This window comes from Drosophila simulans, chromosome 3R (genome assembly GCF_016746395.2).
Source record: "Drosophila simulans strain w501 chromosome 3R, Prin_Dsim_3.1, whole genome shotgun sequence".
Taxonomy (NCBI): domain Eukaryota; kingdom Metazoa; phylum Arthropoda; class Insecta; order Diptera; family Drosophilidae; genus Drosophila; species Drosophila simulans.
The window spans coordinates 15,898,639-15,924,547 of NC_052523.2; the positions used below are offsets into that span (position 1 = coordinate 15,898,639).

At 41.6% G+C, this 25,909-nt stretch overlaps 2 protein-coding genes across 2 annotated transcripts; one reads left to right on the plus strand and one right to left on the minus strand.

The window, feature by feature from the left end:
- LOC6728668 (synapsin) lies at positions 1–25,887 on the minus strand. Its single transcript, XM_016175075.3, is given in 13 exon segments — positions 1–2,657; positions 3,743–5,144; positions 5,204–5,371; positions 6,820–6,916; positions 7,221–7,438; positions 18,163–18,267; positions 18,333–18,476; positions 19,650–19,721; positions 19,781–19,944; positions 20,524–20,855; positions 21,143–21,219; positions 22,555–22,708; positions 25,652–25,887. Coding segments are annotated over 10 exon segments (2,946 nt in total). The 5' UTR covers positions 20,735–20,855; positions 21,143–21,219; positions 22,555–22,708; positions 25,652–25,887; the 3' UTR covers positions 1–2,292.
- Positions 9,411–18,614, plus strand: LOC6728667 (tissue inhibitor of metalloproteinase). Its single transcript, XM_016177047.3, has 5 exons — positions 9,411–9,672; positions 17,030–17,232; positions 17,305–17,390; positions 17,496–17,714; positions 17,773–18,614. The coding sequence occupies exons 2-5, from the start codon at positions 17,100–17,102 to the stop codon at positions 17,965–17,967; spliced, it is 633 nt and encodes a 210-aa protein (XP_016035327.1). The 5' UTR covers positions 9,411–9,672; positions 17,030–17,099; the 3' UTR covers positions 17,968–18,614.
- Positions 25,888–25,909: the final 22 nt, after the last annotated feature.

A 25,909-nucleotide genomic window follows, 5' to 3' on the forward strand; every position in this document is an offset into this window, starting at 1 on the left:
TTTTTGCTTTTGTATCAATCATCAACTCATTTATTGTTACTTTGGTTTTGCTTTTTGTTTTTCTTAGCCATTGCAGTTGCCGCTGTTCATTGGAATAATTCGTAGTACATATATATATATATAGAGATTTGCAGTAAATTTGTGTGTACCGATTGTGTGGGTGTAGCCCAGACTCCCTATACTTTCTGAATTTGGGGAAGTGAGACTTCAAGGGGGAGTTGAATCAATTACAGACAACATATAAGTACATATTTCTTGCTATACTTTCACAATAATACGAGTATTTATTTGGTATATTTTGCAACAGATTAGAAGTCGTGTAAGTTATATGCCTTATGCTTGAGTATTTCCTTTGAGTTTCAATTTATGTATTTCAGCACTTTCTGATCATTTGATGCACGATATTGTTATGGGGTGAGTGAGTTGTGGGTCTAGTGCCATGATATATGATTTTCGAATTCCTCGAGTGATGCCCGTATTTATTTATGTACTTTCTGTTCTACATTTGTCGTTATAAATATATGTTTATAAAACATTCCGTGAATATGTGCCAGTTCGATTAAAATGATGATGTATACGATTACGAAAAAGTACTTGTAGCCAAAGATTTACTTAAGATTACATACATATTTTATATATTTACTTGTATATAAATGGTAGGATGATATAGCATGAAATAACCGGGTTTTGGCCCTGAACAAAAACAATTGTTATTCAATATTCTTGTATAGTTGTAAATTTGTTTAGATTAAAATATTGGTAGCATTCCCAAATGCAGATTCTACTAAAATCGAAGAGAGTTGGTAAACTAACAAGTTCTCAAGTATACTTGCGCTATATTCCTCAGCATATAACGATATTTAAAATTCTCTAATGCAATTAGTTGTAGTTGATAAAAGAGAGAAGTATACAACCCAATTGAAACGACTTCAACTATTATTTTAAATTCAACATATGTAAAATTGTCTATTGCTCTAAATAATGCTTAAACATGTGCGTAACAAAAAACACCAAAATACTAAACATTTGTCGCTAAATCATAGTCGTAAACAATTGAAGCTATTGTTTATATCTTGAATGCATAATATGACTTCGTTGTTGTCGCTCGCAACATTTATATATATTTTGTTGTGTATATTATCTAAATATTCTTCAATACCATTGCCTCTGTTTTCATTTCACTTCATTTCTCGACCTTCGATCGTGTACCGACTAAGCCGTATAAATTTATGTGGATCGTATGGGATCGCTAGATTTTCGAATATATGTTCGGTTCGTTATTGTTGTCCAGTTGGTTCAGACTAAATTAACATTGCTTGTCGTGCTTGGTACTTTCCATCTTTCCATATCTTCGAGGCCCTCGATGCGGGCCTTTCGAGTTTGTAAACATTAACTGCTAATACATCATAATAATAATCATAATATTTGTGGTAATAAACATTTACTTTGTGTGTGAGTTGCTTCCACTCTCGTGTTTCTTTGTGTTCTTTATGTAACATTTGCTCATAGTAATTTCCGAATACATGTAGTTCGTTAACTAATTTATCCATTATAATTAGATCGCGTATGTATTAGTATTAAACGCCTGGTTGTTTGTTATACGTTGCGCATATTGTCTTTTATTTTTTAGTTTTTATAGTTTTTAGGATTTCATATGTGTCTCATGTTGGTATATAACAGATTTATTAATATTCGATTTATTTAAAAGTTTTCCCATTGATTTATTAGCAGGTTAACACGTAATATATGCTTGCGATTACTTTTAATGTCGTCAACTCTCAATTGGTTTAATATGTCGGTATATAATTCAATATTTTTCTCAATAATATATTTAATATATAATTTGTTGCTTTGGAAAATGTTTCAAAATGTTTTTAAGTATGGTAATTAAATAGGTTCCTCGTTCTTATCGCACTGCAAAACCAGTCAAGTCAATCGGCGACATTTCATTGCACATATCATATGGGCTTTGCATTATTGTTGTTGCATTGGTGGTTATATTTATGTTTTAGTAGTGTACTACAGTGTCTACATAGCATATTATGCTGTTTGCTTCATTGATGTTTTCATGGCAGATGAGAGGAAAGTGTTTCGATCATGATAGTTGACAGTGAAAACGATAGTAACCCAATAGTTATGTGTTATGTGAGTGAGTATATGCTTAGTGTTTTTCCCATGAAACCAGGAAACTTCAGAGGCAGAAAGTAGATAGAATTCAATAGTTTGGTTGCCCTAGTGTGTGTGTGAATGTTTTTTGTAGGTGATAGTTCTACTTTGGAATCTCCCTTGGATTTACTTCAAGTCCAGTTCATCATCCTCCTCCTTGCTGGCACTCCAGCGTTTGGTATGCGATCCAATGCTGCTCATACTGCCCGAGTCACTGAAGTCGCTGAATGCCGCATTCTGAATGCCCTCGTAGATCTTATAACCCCCCGATCCGGATCCGGAACCGTTTCCGGAACCCACACCGCCGGAGGTCATGCTCATGCTTTTGGAGGCCCCGAAGCGATCGGTTTTGTAGTTCGATGGTGGTCCTCCGAAAATCATATCGGCATCCGAAATAGATCCTGCGGCCCGGGTGTATTTGCCATTTCCATAGGATGCCGGGGTGGTCTTGCTGTCTCCGAAAATTACATCCAGATCCGAGTGCTTGGAGGCTGCAAGAGTTGGGAATACAAATTAATAACCAAACCATGAAAATCTACCACAAGTGCACATCAATTTGGCGTGGGTGCAGTTTTTAGCACTTATAGTTAGCACTACGTAAGCCAATCTAGCTTTAATTCTATACATACAAGAGACGATCGAAGAGTAAGCTTAATACAAAAATTATACTTTAAACTAAATTGAATTTTTAAAACATCGATCGTCTTTTGCATATTTGTTTCTTGACTTTCGGTGATGGAGGATGAGCAAAATGAGCGTTACCAAAAACAAGCATTATCAATATGTGAGTGAATGATAATGGGAATTTTGAAATCTTCTGATTCTTAAGCGACTTTCGGACTGAGAAGTTGATCACGGTTTTCTGTGGCTCATCTTTTGATAACTCTGCATTTACTGCAAGACGCACACACACACACTCTAAAACTGAAAAGGGGTTGCATTAATATTACTAACGAATTTTGTAGTTTCTAAAAGCTTGGATTACTCTGGTGGTGTTATTTCGGTATTTTTCTGGATTGTATCTCGGGTTTCTCTTGTTTTTCGATGCGTGCCCAAAAAGCCAGAACTGAACTCAGGTTTGCGGTGCACTCTAGCGAGTGTGTACTGTACGGTTCCTGTTGTTTGTCTTCTGTGGTGTTGTAGGTGTGAGTGTGTGTGCAGGCAAGCGCTTTTGTTTTTGTTTTTTAGTTTTTCATCGCTGAGCGAGAGAGAGACTTACAAACACTTGGTCGGCCCACAAGTCGTATACGTAATATTTGGCTTACTCACTGAGCTCGGCTAGGAAAATGAAAAAGTTAGGCTCAAAGGACACAACTCCTACTTTTCTCGTTTTGGCTAACACTTTGACACGGCTGCCTACATGGCTATGGGTTATTCGATTACATTTAGTTGGTCTCTATATACGAGTATACATATTTATATGGAGTGTAGCTAGCTGAATTAGTACGATAATGAGATTAAATGACATGATTTATATATATATATAAATATGCATCGAGAGGATGAGTCGAGGTTGAGCCCTAGGTCTTGCGCAGGGTTAGGCTGACCAGCAGTACGCCCACGGCTAGATAATTACCATTGCTCTCGGATCGCGAGTACGATGGTCTGGTGTACGAGGGCAGATCGCTGGGATTGTTGAGGCCCTCGCCCTGCGAGGCAAGCGAGTTGGAATCGTAGCCAGATGTGTCTCCTGGCAACACAGTGGTCACTGCAGCAGGTGCACTATACACACTGGCCGATCGCATGCCAATGGCCGATCTCCAGTCGTTGGTGGTCACCGAGGTGGTGATGGTTCCCGTGGTTGGAGCCACTATTCCGGCACTATTGCTGATATTGGTTATGGCCGTTACACCACTAGCTTCTCCAGCTTCCGTCGCAGTGGCTCCTGTGTTTGTGGTGTTCGTATCCATTCGTGTGATGGTCTCCACCGAAGTGGTGCTGCCATAGTTGCCATAGCTCGTCTTGTCCTTGCTAAGGGAGCTGCTGAAGCTGTTCCTGTAGCCACTGGAGCTATTGGCATTGCTGCCCACCGCCGTGACATTGGTGGGCGGCGGTGGTGGTGGACCCGCCGGTGGGGGCGGGGATTTGATGGCATTGCCATTGCGATTGATGCGCGACGAGATGGATGACGATGAGATCGATGAGGACGAGGAGGTGTGTATGCTGGCCGCACTGCCCGACTTGCTGGGCTCCTTATCGAAGGGATTGACCCTCTCCTGTTGCTCGTAATTGGTGACCGGCTGATAGCCGGCACCTGCTCTTTCCGTAAGTGTATCCGTATTTCTTGAATCGCTAACTGAAACGCTGCTCTCCGGCCGGACGGCTGAGCTGGCCGTCGTCGGAATGGCTGGGGGCTCCTCGCTGGGACGCTGTGTGGGCTGCGTGGAGATCACGCCCTCCCCCTTGCCGGCGAACGAGAACTGCTTGCCGAGGAAGGAGCCACTGAATCCACTCCCCGGACCCGCGCTGCTGGGCACACTTCCTGGCACGCTGCCGCTGCTCGTCTCGCTGGCCGTTCTGCCGCGCTTCTTATTAGCGATTTCCTACATGTCACCAAAGATCCCCGCAAAGGTCTTCCTCAGGTTCTTCATGGTGTCCTCGGCATCCTCCACCACGGAGTTCTGAGTCTGCGGTGGCCTCTGGCCCGCTCGCGACACCGACGAAGAGATGGTCGACGACTGGGAAGTCTGCGAATCACGACGCACCCCACCCACTGTGCTGGGTCCCGACGAGGAGGGTTCCTCCGGCACCTCCGAAATGCTGCTGCGACTGCTCAGCCGCCCAATGGAACCGACGGCGGGCGAGGTACGCTCCGGTATCGGTGGTGGTCCACCCATGGGCGCGGGTCTTGGTCCAGCTGGGAGTGGCGGTGTTGGAGCCACGCTCTCGTCCGTGGGACTCTCTGCTCGAGAGGAGACCGAAGAGCGGGAGGGCAACTTGCCCGGACCCGTCTGCGCCATGCTGGGACGGCAGACGTTCTGTAAGTATGTAGATGTGGAAGAATAAAATCCATGATTGATGGCCCATCAATACCAACCTGCATCCGTCCGGACACCAGATCCGCGATCTGCCTGCGATCCTCTTCCTGGGTGTCTCCGATGAGGGCGAATGTGCTGTCGCAGGCGCTTATGATATACTCTCGTCCATCTTTGGCCACCACCACGGAGAGACCACATACTTCCATGCCGCCAAAGAGCTCGGATATCTGAAAGTGATACGGGCAGCATTTCGCGATCAGAATTGTGATTGAGTCATCAAGACCCTAAAATGTGTTTTCGATTGCAAGTGCATTCAATCCCAATCAGACGGCAGTTGGCTCAAACATTCATGTGTTGGCTTTCCGCTGATTTCCGCTGCCGGTTTTAATTATACAGTTTGTTTTGATTAAAGCCAACGCTATAGCTATAGATATAGCTAATGCTCATTCCGATGCTGATTCCGACTTGCCCAGAATGGCGCTGACGTCGTCAGCAGCCCACCCACTTTACCATGCACTTGGGGAAAATATTACAATATTATTACTTAATTTTAATAACTGATTACTTTACATATAACTATCAAAAGATCTGAGGAAAAATAACAAGTTCTATGCAAATGGTTTAAAGACTATTAACAAAAATATTGATTAAATAAAAATATAAATAACTTCTTATTATCTTATTATATCTTATCTTATTTAGCTTTAATTTTAATAAGTCATTATCTTGATAACATACCATTTTTTTCTCTGAGTATAGCTAAAATCTGCTGTGTTATCTAATGAACGGCACTTGAATGTGTAATATTTGCGCCAGTAAATGGCAATTAATTAATGCACATATGCAGTGCCAATCGGTGAGTCACTTGCAACTCAAAGGAAACCGAGCTGAGCGTTCGTTTGCATTGATAAAATGCCAAATCTGATGGGTTTCCCATGTAACCAAATGCTTGCACCTCATCTGGCAATTATGAGGCGCCCCGTCTGAAATTGGCTTGTATGAAAACTACCGTTGTTTCATCGCTCATTGGCGGCTAAACGCGTTTAACCGTTTTGCGATTTTCATATTCATGAGCTCTAATTAAAGCCATGCCGCCGCTCGAGGGCACAGCAAACTCGGCCGCCTTCTGACGTCAATCGATTATGATTTCAGGGACCTTACTCCAAAGTCGGTTCTCCATGTGCCACCCCCTCAGGGAAACTCGGAAAGCAGCCGAAATCGAATTTGTGCACCCAAAATGCCGCAAATAAGTTAAAGCGATTTTCCTTAGCCATATTGATTGGCCAAATTTGATAAATGCAAGCCAAATTCAACTGGGCTAAGCTCGGCTGAAGCTGCCTGCGAAGCAAGCTCATGACTAGACCTCTCAGAATTGGAGGCACTAACGGTAATGTGAGCGAAAAATTGTTTGGGATATGTAAAGGAACTTAGGTAGAGACTGCTATAAAATGCACTAACTATGTTAGTTGGCTTTATGTAATATAATTTATATAATTCTAGTTCTCATTGCAATTCAAAAATGTATTAATATTTGAAAATTATTTAATTTATTTTAATGGTATAGGATCACATTAAATTTCACAAAAAGTGCAGAGTACAGGCAAGTCGGTTGATCGGTCACAATAATTCGCCTCTTTGATTTAGTGTCTCTTATGGCTTTAATCCATTGGCTTACCTCATCCACCCAGCTTTTGTACTTCTCGGTTAAAGTGATTTGCTCCAGCATGGCGGATCCCTGATTGGTCTTCCAATTGCCGGTGATGGATTTGCGCCTGTTAAAGAGCGAAAGCGGTTAAGTATAATAAATTAAGCGGCTAAAATAGCGTAGATAATGCGTTTGGGAGGTCGGCGAGGGATCTTTGAACCCGTCAACCGGCATTTCGTATGGCAAACAATGAACTCTTGCCGCTGCACTTGGTAGGATAATTGCCAATCTGCTGACAGTTGCAAGGTCAGACAATCAGACCATTCAGACCATACGGACCATTCAGACCACATACTCAGACCACTCGACCCTTCTGCCTGCATCAACTTGTGGCATTCAGTTTCAGACGCCTGCGGTTTGCGGTCACTTACATAAACGCCTTGTAGTTGTTGCCAATCTTCTGGATGTGCACGCTGAACTTGGCATCGATATAGGGCTCGATGGTGCAGTAACAATGGGAATCGTTGCCGGCACCGCTCACCAATCCGGCGGCATCTTGCAGGGCGCTCTGGTTCTCCAGGCGCGCGGTGGCCACTCCGCCATGGCAATGTCCAGCCTTCAGCACGCTGGGGAACTTGGTGAATTGGAACTGCAAGTGCACGATGAGAAAGAATTTATAATTTATTTTCTTATGTCGGGTTTTTAATAAGGTGAGCACGATATAATGTGATTATCCCAAATAAATATGTTAAAAATCTGAAAAGTAAATATTTATATTTTTAGGACTTATCTGACTCATCCAAAAAAATTGAATAGCTTCCGATACACTTTATCAGATTTTATAAATAGCTTTTAAAATTTTTGATAAAAATTTAATAGGCCTCGCTTTAATGACTGACACACTTTATGGTAAATTTAATTGAATAAAAAATTCTTATATTTAAAATACTTTCTTCATGTGTTGGAAATAAAGACACCGAGGCAATCACAATATGTATTTCGCTGTCTGATTGAAATTCTATAAATTACAATATACTGATGAGTTCTTTATTTCTCCTTTTTTCTTCTCATTTTATTTGCTGCGGAAATCAAGGGGCGATGCTTATTAATCCATTGGATAAGTGCCAAATTCATTGGTTGTTTTTGCACTCATTCCGATCACGAATCTGGCCATGGAAATTTTCTTTTGATTTGGCCGTCGAATTCCAAGAATCCTCGATCATTAGTCAGGCAGAGGAACATTTAATGAAAATGCCTTATCGTTATTAATGGCGCATGCAAATCACTATTAAATATGCAGGAGCAACAATGCCCTGCCCTCAAATATTTGACTAATTCGCATTTTATTAATTTTACATCGTTGCTCATGGTTATTACATGTATATATGCAAATCGCCAGCCGATTACCCTTGTTAATCATCTCTCCCCGACCCAAAGCCATATTTAAACAGTTGATAAATCACAAGTAAACACATGGGCTCAATTTGTGCTGTATTGGCAGAGGGTGAATAAATCAAAATAAAACCGAATGGAAAACCATAACAACGATGACGCAGCCCGAAGAATTGTCGCAACTGCCACCGATGAAAGGCCGTCGTGCTGACAGAAAGCGCCAAACAAACAGAGTGCGAGAAATCTCTCAATGAACATAAATACATATAGATGTATCTGCGATGTATCTGGACCGAGAATAAGAATGAGTATCAGAATGAGACGTCACACCCCCACATAGCCAGCATTCTTGGAAGCTGCTACGTGTTCCGCCTGAGTGCCCACCGTCTAGGGAACTGCTCCTCCGGTTATATCAGCGGACTTAAAATATGCACTGTGACGCATTCGTAGTGCCCTGAAAGCGGGTTCACCGATTGCCAGTGGTGTCTGGTGTATAAGTGCACAGAAAGAAAACAATTTAAATAAATATCAACATTGGTACAGAACACTAGTATCAGTAAATCGCAATCGTAAGAAACCATTATATTAAATTTTATAATTTTGTAATAATATTATAATACAACCATCAGTAGTGCAGCGTTAAGTATTCCCCACAATTTCTCGCAGTGTAGATCTGTTTTGCGGTGGCGTTAGCCGGTCGTGTATGCAGATTATGGCAACGTGCTGTAGGTGGAGCATGGACTATGATATGAAGCATGACCGGAGCAGCAGCACGTGTGTGCGCCACATGGTCAGAGGAAGTGGAAGTTGGATCGCTGGCGAGTTTACGACTGGGCATAGCTGAATTATTAGTTGATTTGCAACCTGACAGATACGCTATTCTCTGCCGTTTCGTGTGGCGATCTCTTTTTTTGGCCATGGCGCCAAGTAACTGCGACTATGCATATTGTATGCTATTATATGGCCGAGAGCATAAACCAGGCCCCTGCACGCAATTAATAAAGCTGCCAAGGTAACAAAATAAATGCTAAGAAAAATGCAATCGACTCTCCTCCACTTTCCACTCGTTTGGGGGGAATTTATGGCGCTTTTGATCGCCCGACTGCCGCAAGAAACACTCAAGCTATAAAGAAAGACTCGACTCAACCGATCGATCGAACCGATCTCTCACTTCCCGAACAACTTGAGTGAAATATCTGAGCATTCGGGTTCGCGGATTCGTTGAAGAAAACAGTCGAATCGGTTGACTTGACGATCCAGTGCAGAACCGCAAGCGCAGCGAGCTAGAACGCCACAAAATCGGCGACGGAAAAATCGCGAGATCGGTCAAATATATAGTACGAAGTAGTATAAAGTGCAGACGAGACGATTCGAGTGCGAGTGCCGGTGAAAATACATTCAACTGTTTTTCCCCATTTTTGTGCCCTCGGGTTCAAGTGTTCAAAAGCCTGAAGTGCTAGTTTTACACACAAAATAGGTTGCAGCTTAAAGGTAACAATTAACTAGGCTTATTTTGCTAATTTTTTGGTAACATAAGAATTGAGCACTTGAGAGCTTGATTATGTTAATTTATTTTAAAATTACCAAGTGTTGTGTCAGAAGTTAAATAGCCGGAATAAAATGGCTTGCTTATTTTTCCGCAAACAGAATTTTCATATTCGTTTGAAAACCAAAAAAAGTTTCAGCTCAAAGAGCAGATTCAAAAGTTTTTAGCTAGAAATGATTTAAAATTAATTTTCTCTTCTCAATTCTTTTTAAAATTCTTTTCCTTCTTTGATGCATTTTCGCCTGAGGTGCCAATTTCCCACAAAAACAAGTTGCAACTCAAAAGCCATAGTACAAAGCCATGTTTGTTTTTATTTTATTTTAGTTTTAGAGTTGTTTGGCATTTAGAAGATTGAAATTGAAATTGAAGGTATGCAAAACGCTCGACACAGACGCGTGTTGTATTTTATTTTGGGGCTATTTAAAACGCGCACTGGGAAATGTGCCGACGTGACACAGCGACACAGTTTTCCAACGCAACGCTCATTTCTATTTATTGGCGTTTATTTATAATTTGTTTTTATTTGCCTAGCTGTGCATCTGCCTGCCCCGATCTTTTGGAGAGCCCCCAGTTTCCTTCTGGCCTTTCGAATTGTCTTAATAGTTTTTATTGTCGCCAATTTGTAAACAAACTGCAGGCCATTAAAAAATATACAACTAGTTTGCTTGTGCAACCCAGTCTGATCGTAAAGCCCATTTGAATCTGTGATGTATAAGTAACAATTTTGTTGGATGTCAAGGAAAGCAAAACGGTTGTGTGCGCCAGAGGTATTTCCATATTACGCATACGTCATGTGTGTTTTGGCATTGGCCATTTAGTGTCTAAAAATATAGAAACACATTTAATGCTTCTCGACTCGCACCAAAAAATAAAAAAAAAAACCAATAAAATTTACAAGCAAATCTCGAGGGAGGGGAGTAAAGACTGCCCCAGGGAAATGCATTTCAAGTGGGTTTTCCCCCTCTCTTTTCCATTGAATTTTCTTTTGACACGGCAACTCGCATTGTTTCGCATGGATATTCATAATTTCGTTTTCCTTCATTTGACTTTGGATTCACTGTTGACTTTTCATTTTGTTTGTGCGCCATTTAAATGAGCTTGTATTTCGTATTGGCTTTTCAGCTTTTCTGGGATATTGTTCGGCAAAGTACTTCATTGACTTTTATTTTATTTTTTTCTCCAACAGATAACGCTTGTTATCGAATGCAATTTATTTTTCTAAAGTGTGCTAATTTTTGAATTGAATGCATTGTTTGCCTTATTACGACACATATTGCCATATGGCACCTTAAATTATCTTAACCGCAATTGCTTATTGAGGGAGAGAAAATCCGGTTAGTAGGCTACACTGAAATAAAAACTCATTAAGATGTTTTCCTAGGCTTTAGGATTTTCCTAGACAGCCATTATCCATCGCCATAAAGATAAAATGAATATACTAATCATATTCAGATATATTACCTTAAATAATATGAATAGAATCATTGATATACATTGTAAATTGATATGTTTCCGTATTATGAATATCAGGCCTATTTCAGCGATTCCGAGAATGCCGATCAATATAATGGTTGCTCTACTAAGATTACGCATTGATTCCAATCCGCAAACACTAAAAAACCACAAAGCCGGGCAAATAAAATTGTCATAATCGATGATTGTGAATGTGGCTTTTCCCTCGCACATCATTCAATTCGCCATATTCGGCGAATGCTTTTAAATCCCCAAAAAAGTCCGAAAGCCATATACGGTTGGCGAAAACATTGGATCTGGATTGTTTATGCCGACACACCCACATTCTGCTCATCCCGTTGCCATTAATAAATTTTCTTGTGCAAATCTTGCAATTAAATATTATTGTACAATTAAGACAGCGCGACAAAGAGCCTTTGGTTTGGTATTTTGGTCTTTCGCCAGCATTAATAATTTGTTTTCTGAAGTGAATGTGCGTAAATTTCACAGGTCTGGCGGCAATTTATCGACAATGAATTCTTTTTTTTTTGGGAACATGGAGCTCCTCCATTTGTGTGTGGGCCATGGGCCGTCAATTTGTCAGCTTCCCTGCTGCTTTTCTGCTCCTTTTATCTCAATGTCCCCCAATGTCTTTAACAAGATCTGTCAACCCGGTCTTGAATGGAGCCTTGTTGGGCGGAGATAAATCACCCAAGTTGACGAAAAGCGATTCGGTATTGTCACAGAAAATCACTTGAATATTTAATTGAACTGCCAGCCGGGTTATTTGAACAGAGTTTATTGATTTTTATGCAAATTTCAGCAATTTGATAACGAAATGCAAGCCCACACACTGCGCACCATTGTATTCCAGCGGCAGAACCCACATTATACATAATATTTGCCGGCATATGCATATGTTTACTTTGCGGTCTTATATGTATATATGCACAAGCTATATGGGTTTCGCTCATTAAAGATTTATATTTTTATGGCCCGGCCAATGCAATGTGAGTCCAGGCCCCAGACCTTCGGGTTCTCCGATTTTGTAGGACCTCCCTCCATACTCTTAAGATACATTAGCATTTTTAATTGAATTTTCGTTACGCATCCTGGGTGAAATGTTTGTTGATTTTGCCTCGCCGCCAGACAATTTGTGTCATAAGTTGAGAAATTTGTGGCGTTACTGTTTCGCTCTTTAATTTCGCGGCTCAAAATGAAATCCCAAAGAAACGTGACGAATTTGGGCTTGCAATTTCTGTTTGTTTTCTTGATCGACTGATGCAGTTGAGTGGCAAGATGAGAGGAGTCTTATTTTCGGCGCAATGATGTCAGATTGCGCCGACATACTTGTGCATGGGTTAATGCGGCGCAAGGCAATAAAAATTCCGACATTCCGAGCATAGTTGTCTGCCAGACGAGGTTTCGTCCCACCTGAATGGAGCTGTCAACCATCGAGCCACTGCATCTCATCAGCTGGCGATTCAATTAGCCGGTAGAGACAACACTTAACCAGTTCTTATCACCTCGCATTGGAATATCAATTCCGATGTTAATTATGCATGTACGTGCCACTGGTTCAGGTGTTTTTTGAGTGCATGTAAATGCCAATAGCTGGGATCTTTATCTTTGGCCAACTTGAAGCCACATTATTTGGCCATTCCGGGCAGGAAAACCATTCCGGGTCAGGGATCAAGCAGTGGCATTAATCAAATGGGCATACCATAACCCCCTTTCGTTTGGGCCGCATTGATCATGCTGATTATGGCATTGCCTATTGCCCGATCGTGACTTTGATATTTCCCCCTTAATTTTCCCCCATTGTTGTGAAGGCATCGCCGACAAAGGAAAAGCCAGTCAACCGAATGCCCCCGGCAAAAGAAAGTTTTTCAGCATCGTTATGGGAAGTTGGCGGAAATTCACTGCACTGCAAAAGTCGGTAATGGAAGAGTCGATGTTTATGGCTTTGCCCACTTGCAACTTGTCGTCTCAGTTGCAATGGCTAATATATGCATGCTCCAATTAAAATTTATCTCGGGTTCTGATAAGTTGAACATCTTCCTCGACGATATGACATCATCGGATTGGAATGGAAATCTATGTAAGTGAAAATCAAATTGGCACAAAACGAACCCATTCCCGACTGTTTAGAAAGTCAATCAGCAATAAAAAAAAAAACAAATATATAAGCGAATTGCCACAAAGAGCAATATCCAAAAGTAAATGACCGCTGAAAAAAGCAGTCGAGAACGATGACATTCGATTCGAAGTTTGAGTACTCACTAAACTCATATTTCTTTTCCTCATTAGAAGTGTTATATTTACTTAGTATTATGTATCCGTGTCATAGTAATATGACAATTCGTATTAGAAAAAGCTGATTAGCATGTCAAGAAGATCTGTTGACCTACTGCAACACTACTGAATCATTTATAGATAAAACCGATTTTCAACACCATAAAAAATGAGTTATACTTTTTAATCCGCTACTTTATAGATCAAGAAACCATAAATCACTTTGCGCAAAGTGATCGAAGCAGCCACAATTTGATATGCCTATTTTGGAGGCGCAAAATTTTGAGCATCGTAAATTTGGGGACCGTGCTGGGCAACGTAGTCGAAATATCCGAAAGCTATAAATACGTTTTTATGTCGATGCATTTAGTGTTTTGTTCGATGCTATGTGAAGTGCCTCTGGCTGTCAATTCCTTTGCGGGTCCACACACTTCACTTAGACATTAGCCGGTATTAATGGCCCCAATTAAGTGCTCATAAACCAAACCTCTCAACGGGCAACTACATAGCACACTGGCCAACACAAATTAGCAAAGAAAGCACTGAACGCAAACCAAAATCGCATTAATTATGTGGCTTTGGGTGGTGTAGCCATTTCGGCGAGCAGTCTTCAACCAACTAACCAAACCACCCAAAAAAAAGAAGAGCTAAACCAAAGGCGCTTTAGTTTGGTAGCTGGAAAACCTTTCTGTCTACTTTTCCCCCTTTTTTTATCATCATCACCGAGCCTTGGCCTTTTCCATGTCTGACCTTAGCAAATCCCTTTGAATTCACCTGGGAAATCTGTCTGGATTCTGTTTTCTGTCTACCTTTCTATGGGCAAGTGTTAATCATAAAATTTGCATAATGCCCAATGGCTGAGCCTTTTGGGCATAGATTAAATTTTATGAAGACGGATTTGTAATTTAAACATTTAAGCAAATAAAATGCAATAAATATTGTGAATACTTTGAGGTTCTTTTGTTAAGTAGTGTACAACTAATACGCGAATGAACAATTACAATGAAAAAGCCTGACGTGCTTCCAGTTTAGAACTGTCGATATAAATATACAAATATTTTGAACTTATTCGCTAGAATTTAAATTGAATTATCTTTTATTTTCTTATAGCGGAATTCCCCTCACCATAAATATTTCCATTTTGTTGTAAACGTCAAATTTTAAGTGGCCTGAGTTCAAAGTGGAAATCAATGCCAATTGAACTCGATCCGATATTTGAGTTAATATCTTTTGAAATTGTTGCCCCCTCTTGTTTATTTTTTGTTTTTTTGGCCCGCATAATTGGATGTCAGCCACTCGAAATTGAAACCAGTGTCAAATGTCAACATCGATGATGGTGACGACACAAGAACTTCGTGGCAGACAAGTCCAACAAGTGTGTCAATTAGACGGGGCACAAAGTGACGTCAAATGCGGCACGTTCCACTTTTTTTTTGGAGTCTGTGTGAGTGGCCGCCGTGTGCCATAATATATAACATTTAATTGACATGTGTTAGGCTTGTCAACAAACACGGGGAGCGTTTTTCCAGCTCGAAAAATAAAAAACAAAAAATCCCAAACTGTTGCCGGCTTTGGCCAGCTTTAAACTATGCCTGAGTGATATATGGCCCAGCTAATTGTGCATTCAGACATGGGTGCATATATAAATAAGGAGACTTATGGGTATCGCGCTGCAAGGGGGAAAAGTCGTCCCAGGTCCCAATGAAATCGTGCGAATTTTCAACGCCTCTGAAAACGCTTTTCTTGCTGGCAATTGGCTCCCAACTTGATTTATCTGCTAAACGTTGATGACGTTTTCGACTGAGTGTGTGTGTGCTTGTGCCACTTTTTGTTGCTTCTCGGCCGGCTGTTTGTTTGTTTTCAATTTTTTGTTCCCCTCAATGTTGTTGTTGGTAGTAGTACTGTCTTGTCGGCCTGTTTGTTAAACAAATCCGCGCCGTAATTGCCGGGCAAAGTGTCACAGTGTCAGGGAGAAAAAACTCGGGGAACATGCGAAGCTTTTCGCCTGCGAAGAATTCTCCCATGACACTTTGACGTTGTCACTATTTCGCCCGCCCTCATTTAAGGTAAATTAGCTGGTTTGAAAGTACCACAGTAATTTAACTGGTTATATTATATAAACTTATAGTTTCGATAACCTATGTAAACAGTAGCAAACAACCTTTTACCCAGCAAGCCACTGAGGGTGATCTAATTATAGGTATACACTAAGAATAAACTTTTATTGTTAAAAATAAAATAGAATGTTTATCTTTAGTTTCAAAAGTTAAGTTCTCGCTGCAATATTGTTTCTAAATATTATGATCCATTAGTTTTGTAGTGCTGTCAACACAGCTTTTAGTTAGAAATCTTCTTCTTAAATCGAATATCACATAATCTCCATAAACAGACTCATCTTCTCCCAGTGTATGTTCCAGTTTAACCCATTAGTCAGCGCGTCTGCTTGTCTGCCGCCACTTGGGCTGCCACTTAATGAATAGTTTGATGCATTACTCCTGCCTGCTTGGCTTGCATTCAATCAATAGCAACCTCCCAACGATTCACGCATGCAGGTCTGCCCCCGATTTTTCCCCATTTTCCGCGCTCCCAGCGTGTGCGTATGCATGTGCGTTTTCTAGTGGCTTTTCCGCAAAATGCTTTTAATTCAATTTTATATCAATTTAATTGCCACATTGCCGAGAGCTGCAGAGCTGCCGGGTTGTAGACTCCATAAACAGAGGAGAACTGGAACGGCGAGGGGCGGGAAATCGGGATAGATAGGCATATGGCCATAGGTCTGTCTATATGGAACCTGACTATCTGCCCCGATCAGTTCGAATCGGGAGCTGCAGCTGATTGCCGCCTTGCCTTTTACACTCTCGATATTATACAATATTTTTGCGTTAATATATGGAGGCATATATACATGAGAGTTTGTGCATCTATATCTATAGCTATGGCTGCTATGTGGTAGCACATCGAAATATGCGGTATGGTAGCGGTTTTGTAATGGATTTCGATTTGTGCGTCTCAAGTTTTCTATGAATTTCCCATAAACAATTTTCAATTGAAATGCCCGGGCAATTGAACTACTTTTGTACGATTTATGCATTCTAAATTGACTGCTGAATCGACTTTGCGTAAGTCGGAAATAAAATATTGATGAAAGGAGAATATGGATTCGGGCTTAAGCCAATCCAATCTATGAAGTATAAAGATGGATGCGATTTGGCAGTCAAGTGCTTCGCCCATAAATGCTCTTGATGATCCCAGCTTGTGCGTGCGTGTTTGTGACAGTAGGCGCGATTAATTGCTGACATACAGGGCGTATGTGTAATATATTAAATGCATAATTGAGCAGCGGATTGATGGCTCGATTGATGGAAGGCTGCCGCCTGCTGCTGCCTGGCCTCCATTGATAAGCCGAACGACATAAGTAAGACAGACATAATTAAACTCTCAGTGACCTTCAGCACGAAAGCCATTATATGCGTTTTCCCATTAAATCATTGTCGTTAACGTAGGAGCCAATCTCAATTTTCCCTCAATTTCCTTCATTTTCCACTTCCTTTACAGTAATCTCGTGGACTCACTGGCGGCGACGTAAAGCCATAGCCATTTTATCAGCTCGCCAACCAACGCAGCCATGGATCTTAGAAAGCATTTGGGTTTATTGACGCTCCTCCTGGTCGCCGTTTTCGCGTTTTACGGTCGCCCAGCGGACGCCTGCAGCTGCATGCCCGCCCACCCACAGACGCACTTCGCCCAGGCGGACTACGGTGAGTTTTGCACGACCTGAGAATCTGAGAATCTCCGGGGAATCTCAATAAACAAATGCCAATCCTTGACAGTTGTCCAACTGCGAGTCCTTCGCGAATCGGATACCATCGAGCCCGGCAGGACCACCTACAAAGTTCACATCAAACGCACCTACAAGGTAAGCAAGCGCAACGCAATGGAATTTAATTTAATTAAAATCCTTTTCATCTAACTAAAAACTTAACTACAGAAAATAATCTTGTTAATCTTATTATTTTACTAGGCTACTCCCGAAGCGCGACGAATGCTTCGCGATGGACGCCTTTCCACGCCCCGAGATGACGCAATGTGTGGAATAAAGCTCGATCTGGGAAAGGTTTATATAGTGGCGGGTAGGATGCCGACATTAAATATATGCAGCTACTACAAGGAGTACACCAGGATGACCATAACAGAGCGTCATGGCTTCAGCGGTGGATATGCCAAGGCCACCAATTGCACAGTAAGTTGGGAGTAAAACCCATATGACATCAAGCTAACTAAACTGTGGTTTCTACCAGGTAACTCCCTGCTTTGGAGAGAGATGCTTTAAGGGACGAAACTATGCCGATACATGCAAGTGGTCGCCTTTTGGAAAATGCGAGACGAACTACAGTGCCTGCATGCCGCACAAAGTGCAGACGGTCAATGGAGTGATTTCCCGATGCCGCTGGCGACGCACGCAGCTCTACAGAAAGTGCATGAGCAATCCGTAAACCAATGCCGGTTTTTTTTGCCCCAAGTCCTTGGCTTGTCCTTGTTATGCTACCGTTTTTCTCTGTCCTGAGCTTTAATACGTACGTTATGCCTAATGTGTTATTTAATAATTGATGCTTTCGAACTTGTAACCGGCTCCTTAGTAGCTACTTAATTAGTGTCTAGCTTTTAATGTTCATACCGCGTACACTTACCAAATCGCGTGGATTGGGGAAGAAGGTCTGTTCGATCAGTGGAAAGCCGTCGCGTCCGAGGCGTCGCTGCAATTGCAGCAGGTGCGAAAACACCCAGGGCTTGTCCTTAAGAATATCAAAGAAGATCAGTTGTAAAGTAAGCCCGATATGAAGTCCAACACACTACTCACCTGAAACTGATAGATCGAGTGCAGCGAATTAATGCTGGGCACTCCGCCGTACTTTAAGCCCAAGATCGTGGAACGATAGTCGCTGGATCCGTCGCGCGGCGGCTGACGAATCAGCACAAAGTCCGGGCGGAAGGAACGCGCCACCTGTTTTGGTGTGATATTCCAAAAAGAAAATAAATTTTATGATGAAAAGAAAAATTACGTAGCTGTTAGATTGCCAATCTCTGGCAACATTTTTGTAATTTTTAAAATCGAAAAATATACTTAAAAACAGAATGTAAATTGTGTGGTTTATTATTTTGAAGTTAAAACGATTAATTTTGTTGACATGGAAAACACGAGAAAACTTATTGATACACAGGCGCCATCTGTTGTCAGGCGGATGCACTGTGGGTAAACCTGAATATTTGTTGCATACTTTTGGAATCAACATAAATAGGCATCAACGACTTCAATTGGTAAAAATATCACTTAAATGGTATACTCAGAAAATTGTATTTATTTTACTTGCACGTAATACTATTTTACAACGATAGTGAAATCTTTATTGCACGCAGTATGAATACACTTCGGCATGACTAATGCACATCCTACTTGAATTAAATGAAAATCACTTTATTTGCATTTCAAAACTCTTCTTCTCTGGTAATTCAGATGGCGTCTAACTTCCCGACAGTCACAAGTATGCCATACTTGGCAATCGCATTCGTATTTTTACGCAGCTACAAGTGTCTTTTATTGCTACGGACGGATACGCAATTGCAAAAACAGCACCAGCATCGTAAAGTCAACAATCCGACTTGAAATAAAGAAATGGAAAATAGAGCGCCAGAGCTTCGAGCTCAGTGCTACGCAAATAAGGCAAAATGGACAAAGGTTGTTGATGGACTGCCGTCTCTTTAGTACTTCTTGGATTACGTCCACTTGCCACCTATCCACCCAACCACCTATCCAGCTGTCCACCCACGTCCTTGGGTCCTTCAATGGTCCTATTACTCTGTAGAGCGCTAGCGGACAATCCAATCCCCCGCCTAAGAAGTTGGATCCACGACTGCTGGTCACTGCCATTGCACTAATTAAGCGCAAACTACCCAGGTGGGGAAGTACTGAGAAAAATAGTCAGTTAACAAAAGTGAGAAAATCTTGGTGATATGATGTGTATATATATTTCAATAATAAGTCCTAGTCCCCCATTTTTCTACTAGTCTTAGACATACTATTAACTATCATACTATTGAATACAATTTCTATATATATGCTATATGGTGTATATGGGCAATACCAGTGTAATTTGTTTCAGTGCCTTGGATAACTCACCCGAGTGCCACTGCGATAGGCGGCCATGGTGACAACTGGTCCGGTGTCCGCGCTGGAGACCACCGTAATGTCCTGCAGTGGACAAACAGTAATTACCCCGATTACCGGGTGAGAAATGGCATGGTACTTGCCCTAAACTCGGCCTGCTCCACTCGGATGTCGAAGTCGCCGTGCAAGCGCCTGCCCCGGAAGTATTTGGACCAGTCCGTGTTCTGGTCATCCAAAACCAGCAGCGTGAAGTACTTGTCCTTGCTGAATGCCGGTGCACGTTGTGTGGCGCTCTGAACTGCAGCTCCTGTTTTGGGTTAGATGTCATTCCATGCTCAGAGACCAATAAACAGTCCCTACACTCAGAAAAATCTCATAGATTGCAACATTTGGTAAGACACAAACTTTAAAGTTATTTAAGCTGATTTACTTAGGATTTTTGAGTCTTTACCTCATTGACTACTTAAACAATTAATAGAACGTAAAATATTTAAAAGTTTGCATTAAAGTAGAAGTCACCCATGAATTGTTAATAGAAAAACCAATTAATTATATCACTTAGCAAATAGTTCTTCAAAAAAGTTTACAAAGGAATTAAAATAGTATATCTTGTGTAACAGTATAGGAGTTGTTGATTATCCATAGCTTCTACAATTACCAGGGATAATAACGGTTACTATATTTAAAGTAAAAGCAATCAACAGGTAAATAGAACGACAACAATTACAGTAACATAATGGTATGGATTGACAGAGACGCATTGCTTATAAAGTGGATTGTTTACTATATATATACCAAGACTTGATGATGACGTCTCTACATGTTATGTGACTGAATGACTGCCATATTTTTCTGAGTGTAGGTGCCTGCCAATGCCAAAGCATACCCAAAATGGAGGCTCCCTGATCCCGGGCAGCGCCGGTCAAGCTCTGCACCCGCTGCAGCAGGCTTTCGCGCGACTTGGCCGGACTGGTCGGCGCACTGACACCACGTGGTGGAGCAGGTGCAGCCGTCGCCGGGGTTTTGCCGGCGCCAAAGCTCAACGACAGCTCCGGAGCAGCTCCGGCCGGTTGGCCGGGAGCCGGCGGTGGCGGCATGTTCGGCGGTCCGCCGGCAACCGGCGGCTTCGTCGGCTGATCTTGGATGGGCCGCGCCGCCGGCGGCAGGCTATTCGGATCGACATCGTCTACCTCGGAAGACAAGTCTCCCGAGCTGAATCTGTTAGTAGTTTTCGTGTGGGTGGGTTGTGTTTGTGGTAGGTGGTGTTCGAGTAATCGAGTGTTTTTTATTGATTCGGTTGTTTTTCAACCGCCAGACAAGTAGACAGATTAAATGGTGCGGCGCAATTGAGTGGAAGAGGATGAGATAATCAAATGGGGTGGTAGACAAATACCGCCCGAGAAGAAAAGATAGAGAAATAGACGAACATATGAAATTTCAAATTAGTTTCGTTCAACTGGGCCCCCTTCTGCCAAAGGGGGCACTTCCTTTTTTAAGGTCTTTACCTTCTCTTCAGGAAATTAACATTGGAAGTGAAGCTCGATTTGAACGACGAGAAATTCAGGGTGCTGCTTTTTGGCTCCTTTGATCCGCGGCACGCGAAAATACATAAAAAAACACATACAAGGTATAGTTGATTTGCTAATTAATTAGCTAGAGTGCTTTCAATTTGGGCATTCATTCAATGATTTCTGATATTTATAGTGCATAGACATTGAACATTAAGGCATACAGTAATTTAAAGCGTCTCACAAACATAAAATAAGTCACTTAGTTCATATGTTTGTCCCTTTATTTAACTTTATTGCAAAAAGGTAATGAGATTTTGTGGCCAAGCTAAGCCAACGTTCTCACTTGGATCCTAATTGTTTTGAAAACTTTCTCTAATTCAGTTACGCCAATGCGGCGTATGCGCAATGTGGTCACTTCGAATGTGCATTTTCGCAGTGAAAGATGGTAAAAATCGTAAAAAACATTACATAATGGTAATGTAATGTAGTGAAGTGAGGGGAAAACTCATTTCAAATTTCATATGTCAGCTGGTTTAAAGATTAGTATATTTATATAAAACAAACTCCCATGGTTTCATTTGAATTCACTTACTGTCGGAATAATGGGTTTAGTACACCATGAAATCACAAAAGTTGCATTTGCTATTAGGAAAATGTCGTGAATGTGTGTGGTTTTAAAAGGATATGCATATGGTTTTAGCGGACAGATAGAGAGATAGAGACGGAGTTGGTCTAAGTGAAAACTAAAGTTCTATTAAAATGGCAATTAAGGTGCCTTAAACTAAATTTTAATTAAAATAAGCACCACGAACAGAACATTAAAACTAACGGCGTGTGGGCATGAGTATAAAATCGAGCTAATGGCAACAGGTGCACGAGGCAAAGACATTAAAGGACAATGGCCAGTGTGTTGAAATTGCATAGCCATTATATTTCCAAGGATCTTTTGTGTCAGAAATCAATCGGTGGTGAAGTTTGGCGTTCGGGGGGCTCCTTTGGGCCAAGTCAACAATGTCAAGCACTTGTGGCCAAAACGGCGCTGTGCGTTTTGTATTTATTATCGTGGCCCGCAGGCCTACAGCCACTTGAAACTTTTCAGCCCCTACATAATATAATGTTGGTCTCAGGCACACACAAACACCACCAGCACACCGACCCCCTGTGGGTAAATTTGCGTGTTTGTGTGCGAAAAGGTTCAAGTGGGCAGCTCGGTGGAAAAATAAAAAAAAATATTGAAGCTGAAAAAACTGAAAAGCAATTTGCTGATGAAAGCGTAGCAAGGCTATAGATATGTGAGTGTGTTTTGGCATATGATTCGAGTGATATCTTTGGGTGCCATTTAGAAAAGCCAAAGTGAAATGAGTGGGTTCTTTCAGAACCGCGAACGAATCTTGGAACAGTCTTACCGGTGGCGGGGCGCAGATTCGCCCACACCCAGCAGTTGCGATGGCGCTAATATTGACAGTGGTCGACAATTAAGTCGAGCAGTTGGCCTCCGTTTTCGCAGGGGTTCGCTTCGTTACTACGACGATTCTCAGGCTATCCAGTCGCTATTTTAATCTGCAAGTAGGAAGTTAGGAAATTAGTCTTACAAATTATTTGAATGAATTAATCGTTTACATCTTTCCGATCTGCAAAAGTGGAAGCTTGTACGTTAAATATTCTGTTAATAATAAACAATATTGAGAATATGAAATAAGCAGCGATATATTTAAACAGAGTATGAAAAAGACATCTGATTACAACAATGTTTAAACTCAATCAAGCTTAATGTCCTTGTCACTTGAATCACATAGTTCACTTATTAAATGAAACCCACTGCATCTTAAAGTTTATCACTGCCACACATATTCCCCCGACGAACTTCATCGAAACCCTTTTATTTAGCTGGCTTCAGTCCGGTAACTTATCGCCAAAAGTTGGAGGAAATACGGAAAAATAAAAGAAAAGGGAAAACACAAAGAGCAAATCAACTCGGACAGCTATCAGGCAGAGGATGTCCAGGCAATGGGACGACTGGATGGATGGATGTATGGCGGAATGAATGGACGGACGAGCGACTGGTTAACATCCCAAGGGACGACTGACTGTCGCTTTTGTTGCTCTCTTTTTTTGCCGTCGACTGCCAAGCAAAACATTGTTTTTGGTTCATTGCACTGGCAGTGGCCTCTATGTAGGACATAGTATACAAACACCACAGAACGCGCACTGAAACACTCGAAAGCACACATCCCCAGGCAATACGAAAAAAAATCAGAAAGATTTGCGGCCAAATAACCAAATGTTGTATGTAAATAACACCTAAACAAATCAGCAGGCCAAACCTTTTTCCTCTGCGGTCCCAGCTAAGTGCGGGAAAATTGCGTTAATGGGTCCCAGAGGTCCCAAGCGAAGTGCTGATTCACTTATCATAACTAAAATATTCAAGGCGGTTGTGCAACTTTTCGTAGCCTACTTTTTAGGGTTGAACAATTGAGGGTGTCCTTGCTGGTCCAATGAGATGCACATACATTGTTGAAGTTCATTACAAAGTCACGACTTTCCAATTTTTGCGATAATAAAATCCCGACTCCTCCTTTCATCCATTCATGACATAAGCTCTAATAATGAGTTGTTGTGGCTAAGAAGATTACGTATACGCAGTGACGCCGCTCTGTCTGTGACTTACTTTTTGGGCCCCCCACACACAGCTGAGCTGGGATTCTCTGATTTTCGACCAGAAGCTGTGCGATAGCTGCACTTTCCAACACGGACAGTTCTGACATTTGGCATTTGCTTTAGCGTGTTCCCAAATGTCAAAGTTCAGCGCACGTCAGAGACAGACTAACTCGCAGGCTGGCTGACTAAGTAGAGCTTATTCAAATCGATTTCATTATTGATGGCCCCGATTGTTTGTTTGCTCTGTTTATTTTGCCTATCAAAACAGTAATAACTGAGCGGTTTTTCGATTTACTTATTTGGCCAACTTTAAGTCTGATTTAATTATCTAGCCAGCAGATTGGGCCTCGTTATTTGGCCAAATTAAGTTGGTCAGGCTCCTTAACTCCATGGTATTTCTTGCATAATTCATAACCAACCGTCTAGCATCGATATACATGTGTTGCCATTCGGCGGATTGCCAGTAAGGCTCGTTTGCAGGATATTTTCATCCGCCGTGTTGTCTGTAGGAGCACACTTCCCTCTACTTTTGGCTGCCTGGCTGTACGTGTGTGTGAAAACTTTTTGAATTAATAATCACAGTAACGTGTTGAGGGTCTCGGCTGTTGGGTTGCCCTTTCCGGAGGCTTTGCAACTTCTGTGGACTGTTTTTGCCCGCAACTTTTTGGTACCCAGCACAAATCTGTGCTGGAAAAACTTTATGGCCCGGCTTAACCCCCCGATCTTGTGGGTGGTTCGGGGTATTTTCCCGGTTAGAGCGAAGTAGCACCACAATCCATCAACGTCAGTGGCAAATTAAAGTTCCCTTTTATGGCAGCTTAAGCAGTTGCATTTTCTGTCAACCGTTTTATATAAACTGTAATGCGAGAACGGGTTGCGGAATGGGTAAATGCAGAACTCTACATCCGGAGCTGCAGCACCTGCAGCCACATTTAACCCATTTTCCAGTGGCTTTTCCCTTCCGAGAATGCTTTGTGTTGATATGTGCGTTGGCTTGTCATAAAACAGGGCTTAATGTCTTTTCGATGGTAATTAAAACTGCCAAGCATTTCAGAGTAAATTGTAGCGTTGGCTCACGCAAATTGTGGCAGCTATTTCCGTCTGGGGTCAAAGACTTTTATGGCTTTCATTTCAGCTAAGCTATAAAGTTGATGCCACTTTAAGCATAAGAAATAAAATTTGGCTTGTGCATTTAAATTGAAGCTTACTGGATATATTATTGTTTAAAGGAAGCATTTTCTGAGGTCCTTTTAATATGAATTCTTTAGTTAAGATAATTGGTTTTAAAAATAGTTTCAGTTACCCAGAAGCAGTAGCTAAGAATCTAAAGCAAAGTATTACGAATTTTCTCTCCAAGCGACCAGTGGTAAATAGTTTTAGAGTGCAAGGTTTTTAATTAATTTTTCCCAAGCAATTAGCAGTATCAAAACCGCCACTCAGGACTATTTGCTCGGCTCCCGCTGGCAGTGGGTTTGTGGGTTATCAGGTTGCCACCGCCCACTTTGGATCCCCTTTTTTCCGACATGCCCTCCACCTCTCCCTTTTTGAGGACGCTTTAATCGCCAGCTAAGTCGCGCTCTTTGTTTTACTTGTAATTCAATAAAGCGATGGTGCCTCTCTAACCTCGGGGTCTCAGTTTTGTTGTTACGGCGTCTGTCTACGCTTATCACGTACACACACAGACACACACCCACACACACTCGCACACACACACACAAAATACACACAGACACTCGCACTCACACTCGGTGCAAACAACGCTGACTAGCTGATACAGAAATTTCTTATATATTTTTTTTCACTTTAGCCGTGTTTCGATTTTTGGGTAATTGCGTTTTTCTTTACCGAAAAGAGCTAAAAATTCACTTGAATTTTCCTGCTCGGGATCTCAAATTTCCACTCGAATGGCCGATGAACGTTAAACGATGACTTTCAATGATCAAAAGTGAACACAAAATGTAGTTTAGATAATTTTAAGATTTGGCTGGGCGAATTTTGTGGAGCTAGAGAATTTTGGCTGAACTGTCAACGACGGTGATGAAATTTTCACTGAGCGAGTGGGCTTTTCATCCAAGAGTTTCCCACCAAAAGAAATGTGCGAAT

Excerpts from the sequence above, each read along its gene's own strand:
- LOC6728667 (XM_016177047.3), top strand. The coding sequence starts at position 17,100 with ATGGATCTTAGAAAGCATTTGGGTTTATTGACGCTCCTCCTGGTCGCC. Across the intron at positions 17,233-17,304 it reads CTTCGCCCAGGCGGACTACG|TTGTCCAACTGCGAGTCCTT; the intron begins GTGAGTTTTGCA and ends AATCCTTGACAG. Across the intron at positions 17,391-17,495 it reads ACATCAAACGCACCTACAAG|GCTACTCCCGAAGCGCGACG; the intron begins GTAAGCAAGCGC and ends TTATTTTACTAG.